At 24.8% G+C, this 17,323-nt stretch overlaps 2 protein-coding genes across 2 annotated transcripts; both read right to left on the reverse strand.

The window, feature by feature from the left end:
- Positions 1-76: 76 nt before the first annotated feature.
- DICPUDRAFT_78653 (uncharacterized protein) lies at positions 77-7,033 on the reverse strand (the record flags this gene model as incomplete). Its single annotated transcript, XM_003287757.1, has 5 exons — positions 77-2,229; positions 2,303-2,780; positions 2,858-6,522; positions 6,690-6,905; positions 6,973-7,033. The coding sequence occupies 5 exons, from the start codon at positions 7,031-7,033 to the stop codon at positions 77-79; spliced, it is 6,573 nt and encodes a 2,190-aa protein (XP_003287805.1).
- A 1,528-nt stretch (positions 7,034-8,561) lies between these two features.
- DICPUDRAFT_78654 (uncharacterized protein) lies at positions 8,562-16,973 on the reverse strand (the record flags this gene model as incomplete). Its single annotated transcript, XM_003287758.1, has 6 exons — positions 8,562-9,518; positions 9,582-12,169; positions 12,243-12,720; positions 12,787-16,457; positions 16,630-16,845; positions 16,913-16,973. 6 exons carry the CDS (start codon positions 16,971-16,973, stop codon positions 8,562-8,564), a joined length of 7,971 nt encoding a protein of 2,656 aa, XP_003287806.1.
- Between the last annotated feature and the right edge of the window lie 350 nt (positions 16,974-17,323).

A 17,323-nucleotide genomic window follows, 5' to 3' on the forward strand; every position in this document is an offset into this window, starting at 1 on the left:
AAATCTCCTTCTTAATTGATCTTCTAAATATTGACAGTTTATTCTTAAAAGATTAAAAATCTTATCATCATGTTGTTTATTTCTTTTTGGCCATTGGTTGTGATTGTTGATTATTAATTAGATTTTCAAAAACTTCTTCATTTGTAATTGGGTTGTAGTCATTTGGGAATGGAATAACTATATCAGATGGATACTTGATTGTGTAGCACAAATTTTCATGTTCGCTGATATAGCAATTATTTATTCTTCCTAAAAATGGTACTGGTGATTTTTTACCAAATAAATCTGAAGATTTTGTTGGTAAAATATTTAGTTCTATAATGGAGTTGAAAAGATCTTTGTAAGAGTCTTTTGATGAATAGTGTAATTTCATTACAATCGTCCATAAATAGTATGATTTATTTAATAGTTCTTTTCTCTTTGCTCTATAATCTTCTGATTCCTCTGAGGGTAATTTGTAAAAGTCATTTGAAAGTCTCTTGAATTCACTTTCAATGTTTTCCTTATCTAAATGAGTTTTGATTCCAAACTCTTCAAAGATTTGTTTCCATTCTTGAGTATTAAAGCAATCTAAAGGATATAATAAGTTAAACATATTTTTAAATTCAAAGCTATATAGTTCAGTAATTGATCTTAATTGAACTATATCATTCGTTTTAGATGGTATTAATTTTGATTGTTTTAGTAGGTTATATTGATTTTCTTTAAATGAGACCATTTCGAACCTACCATTTCTATAAAAACAATTCTTTAAAAAGTTTAAAATGTTCTTAATATCCTCCAAGGAAAAGCTTTCATAGTTTGGGTAAATAATTTTGAAAAAGAATTGGATTGGGTCTAATTGGATAATTTTATTTGAATTCCATTTCGTTAAACTAAAAAGTTTTTCAGAAAATTCTCTATCTAAAAATATTTCATCTTTGTTGATTTTTTGGTTGTTTTTTAATAATCCATAGTATTCTTGATTGAATATTAATGTTTCTTTTTTATTAACGAATTCAACTGCACCGTTATTTAGTTTTAAAAGTTGACAATCATCTGATAGATATGGACCCAAATAAGTAATAATATCAATTAAACATTCGATGTTATTTAAAATATCTGAGTTTAGACTTTTACTTTTAATTGTTTTTGATAATAATTCTGGGCTTATATATAAATCTTTAAGATCTAGTGATTCACAAAGTTTGTCTGTAATAAAGAAAATACTACCATAATTTGAAAAACATTTTAATATTGAATTACTGGGTTTATGGGTGCCGTCAATTGATAATAAGAATGAATCTGGGTTGTTTCTATCATAGTAGTTTGGGTGTGGAATTAAAAAGTCTATCTTCATTAGTTTTGAAATAAGATAGAATCTTAAAGTGAGTTTTTGGAAAATAGAGGTGCTGTGAGGAATATCGAGTGGGAAAAGGTGATAAAAACTCTTTAAAAGTTTAAAGTAGACATTGAAATCTGGGTGGCTTTCATTTGCAATATATTTTTCTTTATATAATATTAATGATTTGATAAAGATTGGAGTAATAAGATCTTCAATTAATAAAGTATTCCAATATATTAAAAATGATTCTTGTTTTTGAACTGTTTTATCAACTACTCGTTTCAATGGGTCTTCTAGTTTAAGGTTGATGGATTTGTTTGTTTCAAATATATCTCTTGCTGTGGTCATTGAAAAGAAACCATTAACATGGATTGGCAGGTCAATATCTTTGAATGGAAGGTAACAAAATGATTTCGATTTTTGTTTTATATAAGATCCATCTATATCCGATATTTCAAAAGCAATACTACCATAAGGTTTTCTCTTTTCATCGGTATACATTGTGAGGAACTTTCTTGTTTTACTATATTCTGGAAGTTTATTTAAAAACTCTTCATTGTTTTCAAATACAGTTGTTGAACCTACTATAAATCTCTTTGTTTCTTTCTGTTGTATTGTTTTGTCTATAATTAAAAAGTTTTGTTCTGTTAAATCCATTGGAATAACATCTAATACCTCAATAGTTTTTCTTTGTTCGATTGGTTTCGGAGTTTGTTTAGTTGTTTTGTAAAATAAACTATAATCATCTTGAATTAATGAGCCAATTTCAATATCTCTAATGTTTGTAAAAAGCATACAGTTATGTAAATTGTTATCAGCCAAGTCTTTGAAAAGTTTTAAAACCTTTTCATATGAATAAAAAGCTTCACTGATATTGTTTTCTTTTTTCATATTTTTTCTTAATGCTGTTATATAAAGAAAATAATAATTAGTATTGGTATTATTTATCATGGTTTTAAGTTTTTATCTTATATTTACGTAATCTAATAATGGTTCCTTTAAATTCTCCTTGATCGAAATCAATATTGAATAGTTTTTTGTAATTTAAAAATGGTTTGAAAAAATCTTTTCTATCATTTCTATTAAAATCTTTGATAATTTCAAGTTTTGCACCTGTTGATCTACTTTTAGATACTGGAATATGGCTAATAAATGGATCTAATATCATTAAATACTTTCCAGATAAAATTGTAATAACATTCGAAAAGTTGTATGCTGAGTTAATACCTAAACCATTGAAACCAATTGTTGATTGATCTTGTTTTTTGTATGATGAACTAATTCTTTGAACACTTTCAATATCTCGATCTGTAAATATTGAGTTGTTATAGAAAAGTAACGAGTTGGATAGATAATTTTCAATATTTGGAACATCTTTTGGTTTTATATAGTCACTTTTATAGCTATTTCGATCCATAAATATTTTAACTTCAGTTGCATTGGCATCACTGGCATTCTATTAAAATAATTAAAAATAAATTTGTAAAGTTTATAATAGTATTAACACAAATAATGGGTAAGAATAATACTTACTTGAATCATTTCATTAAAAAAACTTTCTGTTCTATAATCTTTAATAAGACCCTGTAAACGTGGAACTATTTCTTCTTTTTGACCAAATGGTAATGCTACTTTTTCTTGTGTAATTTGTGAAAACTTGAGAATTTCTAATTTTTCGACGGTTAAAATATCAATACTTTTATTTAATTGGAAGTACTCTTCATCTTCAAGTGGTGTTTCAGAAAATACAACCTTATTAAATTCTACTAGTTTATTTGAAATGGTTGGTAATAATTTAATGTTTTCTTTTTTAAAACTTTCGTTTCTTTCATATGAGATAAATTTTAAACAAATACAATATATTCCAATCAAATGATCGTTGATATCATTTTGATTTTGAATATCTGTTATAATATTGTAATAATCATTTGGTACTAATTTTTTTTTAAACATATTGAATTGTTTGAAAATTGGGTAGACTGATAAATTGACTTTGTAGTAGAATGGAGTAAATATATAATCACCTTCCATATACAATCTATCAATACTGAAAAGTTCATTTCCAAACCATAGTGCATTACATTTTTCAATTTCTTCTAAACATTTGGTTTGCTGATCTGAAAGTTTCTTAATTTTTGATACATTTCTATAAATTGAATCAAAAATCGTTGCTCCATCAATTTTATTTGTGATATTTCCCCAATTTTTTAATAGTTTATACCAATGGTCAAAAACTGTTTGATTGTCATCTTTTAAGTATTGATAAATAGTTGAGGTTTTTTCAAATTTGATTGGATATTTGATTGAAAACTTGATATCTTTATGTTCTAAAATCGTAGCTTCTGAAAGTGAAATGGTTGGGGTTTTTGGTTCAAAACCTGGATATGTTTCAACTTTTGAACTTGAAATGAATTTTATTTTATTAATTTTGTCTAATTCTGTTTTAATTTCATTCTTGCTTAATTGATTGGTATAATCTAAAAACAAATTGTAAAGTTCATCATTAAAGGGATGTTTTTGTAAATATTTGGCGGTGGCATCTATTACTCGGCTTTTTGATATATTATTTATCAATTTTAGTTTAAACAAATGATCTGATATACTACGAAGGGAATCGTTGATGACAAGTTGTGGATCTATTAAGTTACATATATCCATTTCTTCATCTGAAAGATGATAAAACTTTGAAATATTTATGTATTTGTTATCATTGGTCAATATCCAATTAGACTTTGTAATTTCATTTTTATTTAGGCCATACAAGTATTTATTAACAAAGTTTTTAATGATTTCAATAGATTGTAAATTTGGAAAGCGTGGTAGGTTTGGTAAAAGATAATTTAGGTGAAGTTCTGTTTCATTTTTATAAATTGATTTTGTTGGTAATTGGATATTGTCATATATATAGTTTTCTATTAAAACAATTCCTTTGCCAATGATTTCATAATTTCTGATATTTGAAATTTTAGAACAAATGGACTTTTCGGAGATGGATGTGAATTGTTGACCAATTATACCAATACATTCATGAATTGGTATTGCGAAAAATGCATTTGTATTAAATTTACCCCATTTATCGAATTGGTGATAGCATTGATTCAATAAATTGAAAAGATATTGTCTAAGAGTTGAAATTTCCTCTGGTGATAGTAATTCTTCCAATGATTTAATATTTTTGATTGTTGTAAATATTTTACTTAATGATCTTTCTAAAGTTTCATATATATCCAAAAATATTTTTGATGGGCCATGATTATCAATGATAATAAAGTTTAATTTCTCTAATATTGATCTATATTTTTCATCTGATGTCAAATGATTTGAAAAGGCTCTTGGGTCATTAAAGCTGATATAGTTTATTTTAGAAGATTGTTTATTTTTATAAGGAAAGATTGGTAGTTTTGAAATTAATTCATTTACTTTTGGAGTATTTGAATGTAAATTATTAAAGCTTTCTATTAATTTCCATATGGTTTTTTGATGGTCACTTGCTGTTTTGATATTTAGTCTATTCAAAAATGAAACAATATCGATGATTTGAAAGTTAACATAGAATTTTTTGATAAGATTGATATTTTCATTTACATTTGGGCACAGTTTAGAGGTATTTAAAACATAGTCAACATTACAATTCATGTCAATAAATAATTGATATATTTCATCAGATACTACAATGAAAGGTTGGGTTTTTGATAAACTATGATTTGTTTGCAATGAGTCTAATTTTGTTGAATTTAAATGATTAATTGGGAAAATTTGAAGATTGTTTAATAATCCGTCTATAATAACACTATTATCAGAGCAAAGATAGTCTAGAATATCTTCAGAGTATTCAGCCAATTGGTTTTTTGATAACTCGGAACAAAGTAGCTTTGGTGAAATTAGACCAACTTTAAAACCATTCTTACTAAGATAGTTGATGAACGAATCATTTAATAATATAACATTTGATCCAGTTCCTTCAAGATAATCTAAAATAAATTGTTGAGTGCTTCCTTTTACAATTATAGAGTTTCTAAGACTACAATATCTTTCAGATACAGTGAAAAAAAGATTTGATTTCATAATATATTCCATAGTATGAATTGAAAAGTCAATTTCGGCTGATGAGTTACTTGATTTATTTACAAGACAGTGGTATGGGAAATATGATATTAGATCGATATTGAAGCTGGTCATGTAGTTTAGTGCTTCTTTATAAAAAAATGGAATAACTGATTCTGAGACAAAGTGATTCCATTTATTGATTTTGTACTCTTGAGTGTATACAAGATTTGATTGACTTGTGTATTGAATTTCAGAACGAGCATCAGAAAGAATATAGTATCCAAATACATGAGCCTTTGAACTGATTTTTTGATTACCTATTGGTAAAAAGCAGAATGGTTTACCTTGAAATTCTTTATCATATACTTCGATAGTGCCATTATTATTTGTAATTGGAATTGCAACACCTCCATACGATACTAATTTGATCTCTGAGTCAATTACAAGAGAGTTGAGTTCATTTGAAACCAATATACCTTGTGATACAATGAAACTGATTTCATTTGTTTTGATTTCATCATTATTATTTAATGATGTTTCCATTTCAAGTTGATATATTGATTTAAAATCATTTTGATTTTTTTTTGATATAATTGTGTTGAATTCATAATTGTCAGTTTTATCTTTCATTTCATAGTTTACAATTGTTTTTAAATGTTCATCAACTTTTTTTCTTTCATTTTGAACTTGATCATGGTTTTTAACTTGTACCTTAAAAATAAAATTAGAGCCTGTCTCAAGAGTAATAGATGATATTACTTTAAGAAAGATTGGGATTTCTAACATTTCTTTGTAAAATTCTTCGAGAATTTTTTCACAATCTTTGATAGATAGTGGTTTTTCTTTGATTTTATTTCCTCTAAGTCTCAATGGTAAACGAATGATGGTACCTTCGAAAAATGACTTCATTGTACAGCCAAACTGTTCAAATGGTTTAAACTGATCTTCATATTCTTCATAGTTTTCAGCAGTAAAATCAGCACATTCGATACCCTCTTTAATTAGCTTGACTGGATCTAAAAACCAAAGCTTTTTTCCAGAAATAATTTGAGGGCAATCAGTAATATGGTATGTTGAATTGAATCCCAATCCAAAATTACCAATTGAAAGCATATCTTTCTTTTTGGATCCTTCACCGATATATTCAATACCTATATTTTAGAATTTTTAGAATTAATATCGATTATAATTATGTTTTATTATTGTAGTTTTTTATAATAGGCATTGATTTAAATAATGTTTTATTATAATAATAATAATAATTTTATAATAATAATAATTTTTTTATAATAATTATTAATTTTAAAATAAAACTTACCTTCCCAGTCACTATCTTTAAATACACCATTGTTATAAATGATAATACTTGGTCCTTGTAGATCCTTTAAGTTGTTATAGAATTCATCACCTTCTTTAAAAAATAATTTTTTCGAGCCATATGTATTTAAATCTAATTTAATGATGATTTCATTTGCACCAGCATCTTCAGCATTTTGAACAATTTCTCTAAATATTTTAGATTCTTGATATTTAGCTATAGAAATAAAATTATTAGTATTTATAAATAAAAAATTGATTAATGAATTTAAATTTATATTTACCTAAATTGTTCCTAATACCTGTAGTTATATCTAACTTTTGGTTTCTTTGTTTAATTACCATTGCAGAAATATTGTAATTACCAATATTCAAAATGATTATTTATAATAATATTATATTTTGAAAAATTATAGTATTTTTTAATGTGATAAATATTAATTAAATGGTTACAAGATTAAAAAAAATTTATAAAAATTTATAAAAAAGAAACAAAAAAAAATTATGTTTTAAATAATATCGTATTATTTATTAAATAGGTTATTAGATTAAAATGTTTATATAATTAAAAAATTAATTATAAAAACTAAAAAAAAAAAAACAATTCAGTTTGTCATAAATTTTGCAAAACACATATTAACTTTGCAATTCATAATAAAATTATATGGTTTAGTTTTTGAATTTCCAAAGGACATAAATAAATATAGTTTTATCTTTGCTTTAATAAAATATATTAGAAATTTTTTTTTTTTTTTTAAAAATATTTGTAAGATAATACTTACGTTTCAAATACTTTTTTATTAATAAATATTTTATCCCTTTAGAATTCAAATTGTTGAAATTGAAAGTCTTTCTAACCAATGATCTTTAGTTTTCATAATGGATTCTCAGCATTATTTGATTGATCATTTATAAATGATTTTTCGACATGAGCACCTTTCATCAAAATTTTTTTGGATGTCCTGTTAGTTTAAATGAGTTTTTTTTTTTTTTGCATTCAAAGATATTAATCAGAAATTTTAAAATTAAAAAAAAATTTAAAAAAAATAAAATTTAAATAAAAAAAAATAAAATTTAAATTAAAAAAAATAAATTTTTTTTTTTTTTTTGACCGATATTGACCAATAAATTTTTATTAATTTATTAAAAGAAAATTTATAGTAATTATAATTGTCAATAAAAACCCATCAACTATTGATAATGGTCTCATTGTACCCAAACCAGTTTCAATCCAATTAAATCTAATTCTTCTCTTCCATAGTCTTTTAAGAACGAGCAAATCAGCTGATTCCAAAACTCAAATCAATATCAAATGCAACTTTATACACAAATTCAACGAATTCCGTACTAACTCTTATTGATGGTGCTATGGTTATAGGACTAAATTTAAAATTTTTTAAAACAATTTGGAAGGTTAGTAACTTCCCTTGTTGAGGCAATAACATCCAATCCTATTAACCAAAATGATAACAATCATCAACAATTTGAAGAATATCTATTTTATCCTGGCCAGGCAAATGCGATATAACTGAAAGTTTTATAATTGTCCTTACAGTTCCCTTTGACTTTATCAAAAATATTTAAAATATGGTTCCCCAAAGATATTAGTATCTTTTTGAGGTTCAAGTTTCTTAAATGAAGTCGTCGTTTCAATTAAAAGATTTGCTTAATGGAAACTTATAATCAGAAGTACTAGAACTGTTCAAATAGAGGTTATTTAACAATCATTTCATTTTATGGTTTTTAAAATGAAAGATTAGAAAATTTCAATATATGGTTTCAACAGACTCAGTTTATAGAGAAAATCCTTTGGATTTATATAATTAATAAACAATAAAGGTTTTTGAATTTAAAATAATTTATTTAGTTTTATTTATTGACTGAAAATAAAACTTGCCTTTTGTAAATATTCATTTGAAACTAATAATAATGCTGATGAGTTTTCTTCATTTGAGTATTTGCATAGTGATGTTTTGAATTGGTTTAAATTAGTTTCAAACGGTGTAGGTTCTTTTTGTTCGTTGAAGTAATTGGTTAGTCTCTTTAATCTATTTATATCGTCACTGGTTCCATAGAAAACTCCTTCATACTCTAAAATACTTTTAATCGCATACATGATCGATTTATTACAATATTTAAAAACTTCATCATATTTATGATTATTGTGCATAATAGTAGCAATTTGATTTTTTTCAAAAGAAATTTCGTACAAAATTCTTGATTTATCATTAATTATTTTTGTTTTTGTTATTGTTGTCGCATTTTTAAATTTTCTAGATAAATTAAAATCTTTTAATAAGTTTTCTAACTCTTCATTTTTTTGATTAGTCTTTACACGATCTCTTTTTACTTTAATATTATTAAAAATGTTCTTTAATGAGTTTGAATTGAAATCAAAAATTTTTTCCATTGGGGAATAAATACTATCTATTTTTTCGTCTAAGTATAAAATGTTTTTAGCTGTATCATAGAAATAGTTGGTTTTCTTGTTATTTGAAATATTTGAGTTTGTAGAGATTAGAGTTGATTGAACATGGATCGAACCAAAAACTAAGGATAAATCATTTATTTTCATTTTTTCTGGTTGATTTAAAACTAATCTTTTTAGTTCGGGATCATTTAAAAATTCTGATTTGAATATTTCTAATTCCAAAGATTCATAATTTTCATTGAAAATTGATTTTTCTTTATTAATTTCTTCTTTAATTAGAGTTGATAGTTCTGGAATTCCCCATGTTTGAATATCATTGTTATACATTGAGTTTATGGCCCACAATTGATTTGAAACATCTATTCTTTCAAACATCATTTTATCATCTACATGAAAAACCTTTTAAGAGTATTAGTAAAATTGTTTTGTTAATTAAGAATATATGATTTGTAAATTACTTACTTTCGACAAAGGTTTTAAAAAATTGATATTTGTTAAGATTGGAATTGTTTTATCTCTATTTTTATTATTATACTTTAGATATAGCATATCATATAATGTCTTAAATGATTTCATATGAATGGATATATCTGTGTGAAGGTATTGATTTAATCTCTCGACTATTGTTTCCTTTTCTTCAATTGTTTTTACGCCCATTAATCTGAATAGATTTGGGAAGCTTGAATAAAATGCGGGTAATGATGTAAAAAATGGTTCTAGTTTATAACTTTCAAAAATAATATTCTCAAATGAGATTGATTTGTTTGAGTCTTGAACTGGTAAGCTATTAATTTTAAATTTGTCAAAATTTCTAATTGGAAATCTCCTTCTTAATTGATCTTCTAAATATTGACAGTTTATTCTTAAAAGATTAAAAATCTTATCATCATGTTGATTATTTCTTTTTGGCCATTGGTTGTGATTGTTGATTATATTAATTAGATTTTCAAAAACTTCTTCATTTGTAATTGGGTTGTAGTCATTTGGGAATTGAATAACTATATCAGATGGATACTTGATTGTGTAGCACAAATTTTCATGTTCGCTGATATAGCAATTATTTATTCTTCCTAAAAATGGTACTGGTGATTTTTTACCAAATAAATCTGAAGATTTTGTTGGTAAAATATTTAGTTCTATAATGGAGTTGAAAAGATCTTTGTAAGAGTCTTTTGATGAATGGTGTAAGTTAATTGCATTGGTCCATAAATAGGATGATTTATTTAATAGTTCTTTTCTCTTTGTTATATAATCTTTTGATTCCTCTGAGGGTAATTTGTAAAAGTCATTTGAAAGTCTCTTGAATTCACTTTCAATGTTTTCCTTATCTAAATGAGTTTTGATTCCAAACTCTTCAAAGATTCGTTTCCATTCTTGAGTATTAAAGCAATCTAAAGGATATAATAAGTTAAACATATTTTTAAATTCAAAGCTATATAGTTCAGTAATTGATCTTAATTGAACTATATCATTCGTTTTAGATGGTATTAATTTTGATTTTTTAAATTTATTATGTTGCTTTTCTTTAAATGAGACCATTTCGAATTTACCATTACTATAAAAACAATTCTTTAAAAAGTTTAAAATGTTCTTAATATCCTCCAAGGAAAAGCTTTCATAGTTTGGGTAAATAATTTTGAAAAAGAATTGGATTGGGTCTAATTGGATGATTTTATTTGAATTCCATTTCATTTTACAGAAAAGCTTTTCAGAAAATTCTTTATCTAAAAATATTTCATCTTTGTTGATTTTTGGGTTGTTTTTTAATAATCCATAGTATTCTTGATTGAATATTAATGTTTCTTTTTTATTAACGAATTCAACTGCACCGTTATTTAGTTTTAAAAGTTGACAATCATCTGACAGAGATGGACCCAAATAAGTAATAATATCAATTAAACATTCGATGTTATTTAAAATATCTGAGTTTAGACTTTTACTTTTAATTGTTTTTGATAATAATTCTGGGCTTATATATAAATCTTTAAGATCTAGTGATTCACAAAGTTTGTCTGGAATAAAGAAAATACTACCATAATTTGAAAAACATTTTAATATTGAATTACTGGGTTTATGGGTGCCGTCAATTGATAATAAGAATGAATCTGGGTTGTTTCTATCATAGTAGTTTGGGTGTGGAATTAAAAAGTCTATCTTCATTAGTTTTGAAATAAGATAGAATCTTAAAGTGAGTTTTTGGAAAATAGAGGTGCTGTGAGGAATATCGAGTGGGAAAAGGTGATAAAAACTCTTTAAAAGTTTAAAGTAGACATTGAAATCTGGGTGGCTTTCATTTGCAATATATTTTTCTTTGTATAATATTAATGATTTGATAAATATTGGAGTAATAAGATCTTCAATTAATAAAGTATTCCAATATATTAAAAATGATTCTTGATTTTGAACTGTTTTATCAACTACTCGTTTCAATGGGTCTTCCAGTGTAAGGTTGATGGATTTGTTTGTTTCAAATATATCTCTTGCTGTGGTCATTGAAAAGAAACCATTAACATGGATTGGCAGGTCAATATCTTTGAATGGAAGGTAACAAAATGATTTCGATTTTTGTTTTATATAAGATCCATCTACATCCGATATTTCAAAAGCAATACTACCATAAGGTTTTCTCTTTACATCGGTATACATTGTGAGGAAATTTCTGATTTTACTATATTCTGGAAGTTTATTTAAGAACTTTTCATTGTCTTCAAATACAGTTGTTGAACCTACTATAAATCTCTTTGTTTCTTTCATTTGTTTTGTTTTGTCTATAATTAAAAAGTTTTGTTCTGTTAAATCCATTGGAATAACATCTAATACCTCAATAGTTTTTCTTTGTTCGATTGGTTTCGGAGTTTGTTTAGTTGTTTTGTAAAATAAACTATAATCATCTTGAATTAATGAGCCAATTTCAATATCTCTAATGTTTGTAAAAAGCATACAGTTATGTAAATTGTTATCAGCCAAGTCTTTGAAAAGTTTTAAAACCTTTTCATATGAATATAAAGCTTCACTGATATTGTTTTCTTTTTTCATATTTTTTCTTAATGCTGTTATATAAAAAAAATAATAATTAGTATTGGTATTATTTATCATGGTTTTAAAATTTTATCTAATATTTACGTAATCTAATAATGGTTCCTTTAAATTCTCCTTGATCGAAATCAATATTGAATAGTTTTTTGTAATTTAAAAATGGTTTGAAAAAATCTTTTCTATCATTTCTATTAAAATCTTTGATAATTTCAAGTTTTGCACCTGTTGATCTACTCTTAGATACTGGAATATGGCTAATAAATGGATCTAATATCATTAAATACTTTCCAGATAAAATTGTAATAACATTCGAAAAGTTGTATGCTGAGTTAATACCTAAACCATTGAAACCAATTGTTGATTGATCTTGTTTTTTGTATGATGAACTTATTGTTTGAATATTCTCAATATCTCGATCTGTAAATATTGAGTTATTATAAATAACTAATGAGTTGGAAAGATAATTTTCAAAATCTGGAACATCTTTTGGTTTTATATAGTCACTTTTATAGCTATTTCGATCCATAAATATTTTAACTTCATTTGCATTGGCATCGCTGGCATTCTATTAAAATAAAATAATTAATAAAATTAAAATTGTTAAAATTTTTATACAAAAAATGATACTTACTTGAATCATTTCATTAAAAAAACTTTCTGTTCTATAATCTTTAATAAGACCTTGTAAACGTGGAACAAGTTCTTCTTTTTGACCAAATGGTAATGCTACTTTTTCTTGTGTAATTTGTGAAAACTTGAGAATTTCTAATTTTTCGACGGTTAAAATATCAATACTTTTATTTAATTGGAAGTACTCTTCATCTTCAAGTGGTATTTCAGAAAATACAACCTTATTAAATTCTACTAGTTTATTTGAAATGGTTGGTAATAATTTAATATTTTCTTTTTTAAAACTTTCGTTTCTATCATTGGATGATATTAGTTTTAAACAAATACAATATATTCCAATCAAATGATCGTTGATATCATTTTGATTTTGAATATCTGTTATAATATTGTAATAATCATTTGGTTGTAATATTTTTTTAAACATTTTGAATTGTTTGAAAATTGGGTAAACTGATAAATTGACTTTGTAGTAGAATGGAGTAAATATATAATCACCTTCGGTATACAATCTATCAATACTGAAAAGTTCATTTCCAAACCATAGTACATTACATTTTTCAATTTCTTCTATACATTTGGTTTGCTGATCTGAAAGTTTCTTAATTTTTGATACATTTCTATAAATTGAATCAAAAATCGTTGCTCCATCAATTTTATTTGTGATATTTCCCCAATTTTTTAATAGTTTATACCAATGGTCAAAAACTGTTTGATTGTCATCTTTTAAGTATTGATAAATAGTTGAGGTTTTTTCAAATTTGATTGGATATTTGATTGAAAACTTGATATCTTTATGTTCTAAAATCGTAGCTTCTGAAAGTGAAATGGTTGGGGTTTTTGGTTCAAAACCTGGATATGTATAAACTTTTGAACTTGAAATGAATTTTATTTTATTAATTTTGTCTAATTCTGTTTTAATTTCATTCTTGCTTAATTGATTGGTATAATCTAAAAACAAATTGTAAAGTTCATCATTAAAGGGATGTTTTTGTAAATATTTAGCGGTGGCATCTATTACTCGGCTTTTTGATATATTATTTATCAATTTTAGTTTATATAAATGATCTGATATACTAATAAGTGAATCGTTGATGACAAGTTGTGGATCAATTATGTCATATATATCCATTTCTTCTTTTGAAAGATGATAAAACTTTGAAATATTTATGTATTTGTTATCATTGGTCAATATCCAATTTGACTTTGTAATTTCATTTTTATTTAGGCCATACAAGTATTTGTTAACAAAGTTTTTAATGATTTCTATTGATTTCAAATTTGGAAAGCGTGGTAGGTTTGGTAAAAGATAATTTAGGTGAAGTTCTGTTTCATTTTTATAAATTGATTTTGTTGGTAATTGGATATTGTCATATATATAGTTTTCTATTAAAACAATTTCTTTGCCAATGATTTCATAATTTCTGATATTTGAAATTTTAGAACAAATGGACTTTTCGGAGATGGATGTGAATTGTTGACCAATTATACCAATACATTCATGAATTGGTATTGCGAAAAATGAATTTGTATTAAATTTACCCCATTTATCGAATTGGTGATAGCATTGATTCAATAAATTGAAAAGATATTGTCTAAGAGTTGAAATTTCCTCTGGTGATAGTAATTCTTCCAATGATTTAATATTTTTGATTGTTGTAAATATTTTACTTAATGATCTTTCTAAAGTTTCATATATACCTAAAAATATTTTTGAAGGGCCATGATTTTCAATGATAATAAAGTTTAATTTCTCTAATATTGATCTATATTTTTCATCTGATGTCAAATGATTTGAAAAGGCTCTTGGGTCATTAAAGCTGATATAGTTTATTTTTGAAGATTGTTTATTTTTATAAGGAAAGATTGGTAGTTTTGAAATTAATTCATTTACTTTTGGAGTATTTGAATGTAAATTATTAAAGCTTTCTATTAATTTCCATATGGTTTTTTGATGGTCACATGCTGTATCCATATTTAATTTGTTTAAAAATGAAACAATATCGATGATTTGAAAGTTAACATAGATTTTTTTGATTAAATTGATATTTTCATTTACATTTGGGCACAGTTTAGAGGTATTTAAAACATAGTCAACATTACAATTCATGTCAATAAATAATTGATATATTTCATCAGATACTACAATGAAAGGTTGGGTTTTTGATAAACTATGATTTGTTTGCAATGAGTCCAATTTTGTTAGATCCGAGTGATTTATTGGGAAAATTTTAAGATTGTTTAACAGTCCTTCTCTAATAACACCATTATGGTCAGAACAAAGATAGTTTAAAATATCTTCGGAATATTCAGCCAATTGGTTTTTTGATAACTCAGAACAAAGTATCTTTGGTGAAATTATACCAACTTTAAAACCATTCTTACTAAGATAGTTGATGAAAGAGTCATTTAATAATATAACATTTGATCCAGTTCCTTCAAGATAATCTAAAATAAATTGTTGAGTGTTTCCCTTTACAATTATAGAGCTAATATAACTACAATATCTTTCAGATACAGTGAAAAAAAGATTTGATTTCATAATATATTCCATAGTATGAATTGAAAAGTCAATTTCGGCTGATGAGTTACTTGATTTATTTACAAGACAGTGGTATGGGAAATATGATATTAGATCGATATTGAAGCTGGTCATGTAATTTAGTGCTTCTTTATAAAAAAATGGAACAACTGATTCTGAGATAAAATGATTCCATTTATTGATTTTGTACTCTTGAGTTTTTACAAGATTTGATTGACTTGTGTATTGAATTTCAGAACGAGCATCAGAAAGAATATAGTATCCAAATACATGAGCCTTTGAACTGATTTTTTGATTGCCTATTGGTAAAAAGCAGAATGGTTTACCTTGAAATTCTTTATCATATACTTCGATAGTGCCATTATTATTTGTAATTGGAATTGCAACACCTCCATACGATACTAATTTGATCTCTGAGTCAATTACAAGAGAGTTGAGTTCATTTGAAACTAAGATACCTTGTGATACAATGAAACTGATTTCATTTTTTTTGGTTACACCATTATTATTTAATGATGTTTCCATTTCAAGTTGATATGTTGATTTAAAATCATTTTGATTTTTTTTTGATATAATTGTGTTGAATTCATAATTGTCAGTTTTATCTTTCATTTCATAGTTTACAATTGTTTTTAAATGTTCACCAACTTTTTTTCTTTCATTTTGAACTTGATCATGGTTTTTAACTTGTACCTTAAAAATAAAATTAGAGCTTCTCTCAAGAGTAATAGATGATATTACTTTAAGAAAGATTGGGATTTCTAACATTTCATTGTAAAATTCTTCAAGAATTTTTTCACAATCTTTGATAGATAGTGGTTTTTCTTTGATTTTATTTCCTCTTAGTCTCAATGGTAAACGAATGATGGTACCTTCGAAAAATGACTTCATTGTACAGCCAAACTGTTCAAATGGTTTAAACTGATCTTCATACTCTTCATAGTTTTCAGCAGTAAAGTCAGCACATTCGATACCCTCTTTAATTAGCTTGACTGGATCTAAAAACCAAAGTTTTTTTCCAGATATAATTTGAGGGCAATCAGTAATATGGTATGTTGAATTGAATCCCAACCCAAAATTACCAATTGAAAGCATATCTTTCTTTTTTGATCCTTCACCGATATATTCAATACCTATATTTTAGAATTTTTTAAAATATTTTTTGAATTAATATCTTCACCCTTATGAAAAAAAATAAAAAATTACATATAAAAAAAAAAAAGTGGTTCGAGGCGTTTTAAAATTACAATGGTTTTATTATTGTATTTTTTTTATAATAATTATTAATTTTAAAATAAAACTTACCTTCCCAGTCACTATCTTTAAATACACCATTGTTATAAATGATAATACTTGGTCCTTGTAGATCCTTTAAGTTGTTATAGAATTCATCATCTTCTTTAAAAAATAATTTTTTAGAGCCATAGGTATTTAAATCTAATTTAATGATGATTTCATTTGCACCAGCATCTTCAGCATTTTGAACAATTTCTCTAAATATTTTAGACTCTTGATACTTAGCTATAGAAATAAAATTATTAGTATTTATAAATAAAAAATTGATTAATGAATTTAAATTTATATTTACCTAAATTGTTCCTAATACCCGTGGTTATTTCAAACTTTTGGTTTCTTTGTTTAATTACCATTGCAGAAATATTGTAATGTAATATATAATATTCACTAATAGATACTTTATAATAATATTATATTTTTTATTTTAATAAATTTATATAGGTTATTTGATTTAAAAAATTTTAAAAAAATTAAAAAAGAAATAAAAAAAAATTATGAAAAAAAAAAATTAAATGGGCTGTAATATTAAAAATAGGTTGAAAAATAATAAAAAAAATCTGAATAAAAAAAAATTAAATCAAAAATTAATTTTTTTTATTTTTTAAGTTCCCCTAGTTATGGGGGGGGAGTTGTGTCTTTATAAAAAAATACATGGTTGTTGAAATATGTATAAAGCAAAAATGATAAAATAGAAAAAAAACAA

This window comes from Dictyostelium purpureum, assembly GCF_000190715.1.
Source record: "Dictyostelium purpureum unplaced genomic scaffold DICPUscaffold_112, whole genome shotgun sequence".
Taxonomy (NCBI): Eukaryota; Evosea; class Eumycetozoa; order Dictyosteliales; family Dictyosteliaceae; genus Dictyostelium; species Dictyostelium purpureum.